Source organism: Haliotis rufescens, unplaced genomic scaffold, assembly GCF_023055435.1.
Source record: "Haliotis rufescens isolate VD_foot unplaced genomic scaffold, xgHalRufe1.0.p SCAF_9, whole genome shotgun sequence".
NCBI lineage: Eukaryota > Metazoa > Mollusca > Gastropoda > Lepetellida > Haliotidae > Haliotis > Haliotis rufescens.
The window spans coordinates 37,793,526-37,800,573 of NW_025964383.1; the positions used below are offsets into that span (position 1 = coordinate 37,793,526).

Here is a 7,048-nt window from a genome sequence, read left to right on the forward strand (position 1 = left end):
GTTAAACACACCGTGAGTATGTTTAAGAGGCCGAGTGTGTAGACGCAAGATTTCCTAATGTTTCAAAGTACGAACTGCTAGTGAAATGACATGAAAACAAGTTAAAATTGTTACAATTCATTTAACTTATTATCCATGGTGGTCCAATGATTAAGACACTTTATTATTACACCAATGTTCTAAAGTTCAATTTCCACGTAATATTTAACAATTCTAAGATACATGTATACAATGTTTACATGTTCTCAGTAACTTTCCACTACCTCGTGACCTTAACCTTCATGTGCAATGTCAAATCTCACAGGTCATGTCGCGACCTCTTCAAAGCTCATGCATTTTGCCTGCTATATTTGAAATATGTAAAGACACATGTGAGTACCTTTCCCTTTTATTGTTAGGTTCTATGTTTATTACTGAACACCCTGAAATTGTATATATGCCAAAATATTAATTTAGTGCAAAATTGTTTAGATATTTCACACAACTGTTACATTATATTTGCAAATGTGTGCTTGGTAATTTTGCATAATTTCATTGTAGTCAATGAATTTATTGCTTCTTTGGATGTAATTTTGAATGGGTTAAATACTAGTAAAATTGGTAAATGTTTCTGAATTTACAGAAAGCTATTGTCTATTGTAGTTTTCTGAACCTCAACTTGTCGGCGCTTCAACGTGTCACCAACTCGTCACCAACTCGTCGTTTTGTCGTCTTGCATCCACACTACTGGTTAAACTCATGAGCAACGCAGCACGCCGTCGGGGTAGGATGACACGCAATCAACCAAGTGAACGAGTCTGACCACCTCATGCTCTTTGCCCGGATCTTACAACAAGCAATAGTGTGTTCGGGACGTGTTCTGTGCCTGGTATTGTTTGTTTGTTGTTTAACGCGGTACTCAGCAATATTCCAGCTATATGACGGCGGTCTGTAAATAGTCGAGTCTGGACCAGATAATCCAGTGATTAATATCATGAGCATGGATCAACGTAATTGGGATCAATGACATGCATCAACCAAGTCAGCGAGCCTGACCACCCGATCCCGTAGGTCGCCTCTTACGACAAGCATAGTGGCCTTTTACGGGTCTTCACGGGTCTTATTGATAATATATCATGTGTTTGATTTTCAGTTGAAAGTATCCTAAGTTAACGATATCATATCCAACAAATGAACTGTACTCGAGCTTTTAGTCAGCCCTCCAGCAACACTTCAACATGGTTATATCTTTTTGAATAAATGTAATATTAAAAAATACAAATAAAATAATAATTCGCATATAGCACAACCTCTTATGTGTATCTCAGGCATCTAATCTTTGAAAATCATATAAATTTGTATTGTTTCGGCAAACATTTACAGTTCAAATATAGTAGGGGTCGTGTTTGCTGTTCATTTCTTACCCCAGTAAGGAGCGTTCGCTTGTTCGCCGAAGGCCCGGGTTCTATTCCCGACACGGGTACAATGTGTGAAGCCCATTTCCGGTGTTCCCCGCCGTGATATTGCTGGAATATTGCTACAAGCGGCGTAAAACCATACTCACTCACTCTAACCCCAGTCTTCACTGAACCAATTTATTTTTGCCCATAATTACCCAGCCACAGATTACTTTTGACAAACTGTTGCAGGACAATCAAATTTGGCCACAGTTCGTTCAATTTTTCAATTTAACAGGTATAATAGGTATGCTTTCTTTTGCCCCTAAAAAAACTAGACAGCATTTGGTTTCTTTAAATATCGTCATATAACTGTTTAGGTGACGTGCTTTAATATGGTCAAATTTCAAGGGTTTCTTTTCAGTACGCACCCACCATCACCCGTGAATGCAGAGGTCCCATCAATCGCAATATGTCTCGTGCAACGTGCTCAGCATCTAACGTGCGCCTGCTCTACACATTGCTTCACTCGGGTTCGCACAAAATTCGTGTACGGAGTTCGGACAGGGCTTATTTGATCTATACTAGTTACATTAATAGGCCAATACAATGTATAATTACTTATAATAGTTTCCCTGTTATTAGCAAACCGGCCACATAGCCTACTAAAATTAAAGCATTTGTCCTTGATGATTTATCCTTGGTGAAACGTTCACGTAGATCCGACAATATATATCTGGGTCTCAGAGTTATCTCCCCTTTCATGTAATCAACAACCGGAAGTACTACCATCATGATATCGGGGACCAGGAGCCCGATGTCCCGCCATACCTGGTGAGGTTTGCCCTCCTTGTATATAATATGAGAAATGAATTGGTCCAAACTGCCAATAATAACATGTGCAAGAGCAGCCCCTATGATTAAATTATAAAGCACAACACGCCTTTCAGAGTGTCTGTCGCATGATTTCAAGATGGCGTACGTCGACAGCATTTCTGTGACTGAGAAGAATATTTGGTGGTTGAACATCAGGTAGAAATCGTCGTTGTAGTAGTTGAATATTGCCCACCAGGCGAAGACGTGTGGGTAGACACTGACGAAGAAGAGAGTCGCCATGATTGGTCGGAGGGAGCGAGAGAAGAGGAAGGAGAAAAAGAGCTTCAGTGCTTCGTATCCAAGGATGACATACACAAAGGTGATGACCCAAACACACATGGTCTGCCGCGTGGCGTTGAAGTACACGTGCTTGTACCCATGCTTACTTCCGCTCTTCTCGTAGGAGCCTGAAAACAGAGTGAGTGAGTAAATTTTTACGCCGCTTTTAGTAATATTCCAGCAAAATTGTTAGGATTTAACCCAGGCCTTCAGCTTCAAGAGCGAACGCTTTTACGACGAGGCTGCCCCACCAACCCCTGAAAAGAGGTCAAGATGGAAAACCACCAATATTCATGAGAGAGTGAGTGAGTTGTGTTTTACGCCCCTTTGAACAGTAAATCAGTTGTGTCACGGCGTGTCGCGCCAACTCGTGTTATTCCGGGACAAGCCGAATAGCGACTCGTGCCCTTCTCATGGCCGTTTTATGGGGCCTTTACACAGGATGGCGACCTTTGTGCCTCCCATGTGCGACCATAGAATTTGCCAGGTCGTCGTTGGAGGCTCAAAGGAGGCAGAATGGTTGCCTAGGTCGTTCCAAGGTGGTACACAGGAGGTTCAGGCATCGCCATGGACGCCATGGTCGCCGTGAATTTTTTAACATGTTAAAAACAGTCGCACAAAGGTCGCCGAGGAGGTTGGTTGCTCAAAGGTGTCTCAAAGGGGGCAGAAGGGAGGCACAAGCATTGCCGTTGTGCCTTCTTTGGGCGACCAACAGCGTCCATTGAACGATGAGTATGGCGACCGCCGTGCCTCCATTCGGCGACCACGGCAACACTTGAGACACCATGGCAATGCTTCAGCCTCTTTTCTGCCTCATTTGAGCTACCTGTAGTGCCTCCTCAGCCTGCCTATGAATATAGGGCTTGTACCTGCGGTGTTTCATTGTGGTTGCAGACGCTGAACAACTCGAGCAGTTACTGCTGAACAACTGCTGGAGCAGTTACACAGAAACATGATTTTCTGGGTTTAGGCGACCATTGAGCGTCCTGGCCAGTTTTGATCGCTCGATGGTTGCACAAAGGTCGCAGCTCTGTGTAATGGGGGCTTTAGCGACCGGGTTCCGTCTTAGCGCAAACGGGCTTACCTAAAACATTTGTCAACTCGTTGCGTAATGGTTCACATCTATTTCCCCATATATTATATATATTTCAGATGCAATTTAAAGCACATCGGGACGTGCGGAATTATACAATATGATTGAACACATTTTACGGTGTCTTGGGTATATTTTTAGATACAAGACATGTAAAATCAAAAATTATTTCTGAGGGATTCTTTGACGAATCTTTGTCGTATTTACGCACATAACATTCATCGATAGGGGGACGAGTCTTCTTGCAGGTTACCGAAAGGGGCGAGTGGTGACGAATAGGCGTGTCCATTCATGCTGGAGACAGTCCCGAAGTGACGGGATTAAACGCTGCTTTTAACAGTATTCCAGTTAAAACACCGCATGTTTGGAAAAAGCCTCCACAGATTCGAAGCGCATGGTTATATTCAGGGCGTCGTATATGACCATGATCAGGACCGCGGTGCATGATGGGGTCCATTTCTCAGCGGCCTGTCACCTAGCAACGCCCTTTCCTCTCGCATAAGTAAACACACCATGATAAAGCTGGAATACTGTTTCAAGCCACGTTAAGCCAAACAATTTACCCACCCGATATTCCGTTTCGCAAATGAAGAGTTTTTCATTTAGGAATTGATTTCAAGATTTAAGTGTTCATCGCGTGGAATATTTACAGACCGCCGTCATATAGCTGGAATATTGCTGAGTGCGGCGTTAAACAACAAACCAACCAACCAACCATTGGAGTGTGAACCTTCATAGAGTGAGGGCCAAATATTGTATTAATTGAGCGTCAATTTCACGGTCATTGACCGACCAATAGAAATGCCGTAGTTCGTGTAAAATTCAAATAGAAAAATCATATGTTTGTTGATGCAGGGACATGTGATGATGTGGTGCAATTCACCATCGCGTATCTCGCCGACAGGAAGCAGGCATGGAAAGGCGGGGCGACCGGAAGTTGTCTTACACGCAATACTTATGAGCAGTTTAACGTCGATGTAACCGGAAATAAGACAGGGGGCGCTTGAAAAGGACACACACACAGACACAGACACACACACACACACTTACTTCTCATTCTAAATTATTAATGGGGACGTATTAGAAGCTTACCTTTAAAGATGGTATCAAAACATGAATTTTCACAATTGTTTTTGTCGACTTCCGGTTTGTCCGGCACCCAGATAATTCTGTACACAATACCTGGAAAAGAATGTTCGAATAGATTAATATACGTCCTCTTGTTAGAAACACATATATAGGTTATACATCTCTCTCTCTCTCTCTCTCTCTCTCTCTCTCTCTCTCTCTCTCTCACCTCTCTCTCTCTCTCTCTCTCTCTCTCTCTCTCTCTCTCTCCACAATGATTAAGGGACCACGTACCTATTTGAATGACAGGAATGGCTACAATGATGGTGGCGCTAACAACTGCCGGCAGCAGTCCCATCTTTGGTCCTGTGTACGAAATAACAAACACTGATACCACAGTGTATACGTGTATGGCATACGACTCCCACATACATTAATACATGTATTAAATCTCATGTACGTGTGGATCGACTGCACTACCTGAATATTTTCATTCAATTAAAGCGCGCATGTTGGGAATACATCACTTCTTTGCAAATAACAACACACTGATTGGCCCGTGAAATATAATGTCCGTCGCACATAGCAGGGTATCTAACCATGCATTGTCTCCAGGAGTTGTGCAAACCGGAAACAATGGTTGGATACATTGGGAAGCATGTCATGCGTTTTCATTCACTAAATAAACGACATGAGACAAGTGGTATAAACTGTACATAACAACAACGAAACAAGACATGATATTGAAATATGCATCTGTGTGTTTCTATGTGCAAAAGTACCATTTGCAGAGGGGTAAAACTGCGAATAATCCCTGGATAATCCGCGGGTAAGTTACGAATCATCCGCGGATTTATAGGATTATCACGTCGTCAACGCGTGGCGGGCCATCTCAATTGATGCAGCTATCTGACGTTTACCACTTCGGTGAAAACCACGGGCATGGGTTTGGTGCTGACAAACGTAGAAACATATTCAGGGAGAACTGAGATTCGAACCCACAATCACAGGTTTCTGATGTGCCCAAGGGACGCAACTCTGCACAGCGAATCGCGGCGCCTTAGACGACTGGGCCACCCGTGCTCCCGCCTTCAACTTGAAAGAACCCATAAATTCTGCCTTAAGTTGATTAAGACTACCCACCTGGGCTAGAACAGACACAACACTTTCCCGTATTGGTGTTCTTCCCATCATACCTTTCATCATTACGAGAAAGACGCTATAGTACCGGACGTTTTACACTCAGTGAACCATCTGGGGCCACGCATGAACTTTTGAAAACGTCTGTCTTTCAGTATTACTTATGAAATAGTATACAGAATATGACACGATAAAAGAACATTATTTTTGTTCCATAACCAACTTTACATTGTATCCTTCAAAGCCTACGTTACGAATACCTCGTCAGTTCGAATAAAATTAAAACCTATTTGCTTCGAAGATTCACCATTTAAAAAGAATAAGGGTGAATGTCATTTTTTTCAGCTATATGTTATTTTGTATAATTAATACAAGAACACAATTATATTGAATACACTTTATTATTTAGTATCATTCTCCCGGACGCTCCCTGGCATTGCCCGGACGCTCCCGGACGCTCCCGGACGTTTCCGGACGCCCCCGGGCGTTATTTAGTAGGACGGAAGGATTGTGAACTGTCCCGTCATCTGTTCAGCTAAACAGGTCGTGTTTTTTATGCTAGTCTCCTGTACAACTGGGGTCATCATGACTATGAATGAATGTATCCAATCTCATTAAAATCAGACCCAAGTTCTCGCTATCGCCAAACAAAGATCTGAGGACATCCCATTACGGATAACGTCAGAACGACCTTTCATCCGACCAATGAAAGCGTCACTTACCAGATCATGAAAGTGACACTCGGAATGTGTTTTCTAATCATGCAACCTCGAAAACGTTAACACGGGGTATTCCGAACGACAGTTACGGCTCGTACGACTGATTCCGTCAAAATTATCGTCTGTCTCTCGCTTCCGTTGGATAAACATTTGAACGGAGGAGGCGTTGCGCAGTACGTGGGAAGCACTGCCATACAATCACAACCATATATTTGACATTCCGGATTGTTCTTTTAGTTTTCAAAATTTTAATCGAGAACTTTGTCAATATAGTCTGAAATGGAAGTCGCCAGGTTGAAACGTGTGCCGTAAAGCTCGAGGAAGCTGCGTTCTTATTGGCTGATATCGACTTCTTGTTATTGGGTTCAGAGAACTTAGATCTGATTTAAATGAGATTGGGATGTATTTATCAGAAGTTATCAGTCAATACTCATGTCGTAGAAACCATTGTTGTTGACATATAAAACGTTAACACGAGACAATAGCCAGTTTCGATT

The 7,048-nt window shown here is 42.7% G+C and overlaps 1 protein-coding gene across 1 annotated transcript; it reads right to left on the reverse strand.

Annotated features, from left to right (window-relative positions):
- Window positions 1-1,564: 1,564 nt before the first annotated feature.
- On the reverse strand, window positions 1,565-5,050 carry LOC124128830. The gene is made up of 3 exons (XM_046492308.2): window positions 4,987-5,050; window positions 4,717-4,806; window positions 1,565-2,659 (listed from the first exon to the last, which is right to left on the reverse strand). The coding sequence occupies exons 1-3, from the start codon at window positions 5,048-5,050 to the stop codon at window positions 1,998-2,000; spliced, it is 816 nt and encodes a 271-aa protein (XP_046348264.2). The 3' UTR covers window positions 1,565-1,997.
- Between the last annotated feature and the right edge of the window lie 1,998 nt (window positions 5,051-7,048).

Bases quoted from the DNA above. Each gene is read 5' to 3' on its own strand.
- LOC124128830 (XM_046492308.2), bottom strand. From the start codon at position 5,050: ATGGGACTGCTGCCGGCAGTTGTTAGCGCCACCATCATTGTAGCCATT. The intron at 4,807-4,986 runs GTACGTGGTCCC...ATTCTTTTCCAG, and splicing joins CATTCCTGTCATTCAAATAG to GTATTGTGTACAGAATTATC. The intron at 2,660-4,716 runs GTAAGCTTCTAA...CTCTGTTTTCAG, and splicing joins TTTTGATACCATCTTTAAAG to GCTCCTACGAGAAGAGCGGA.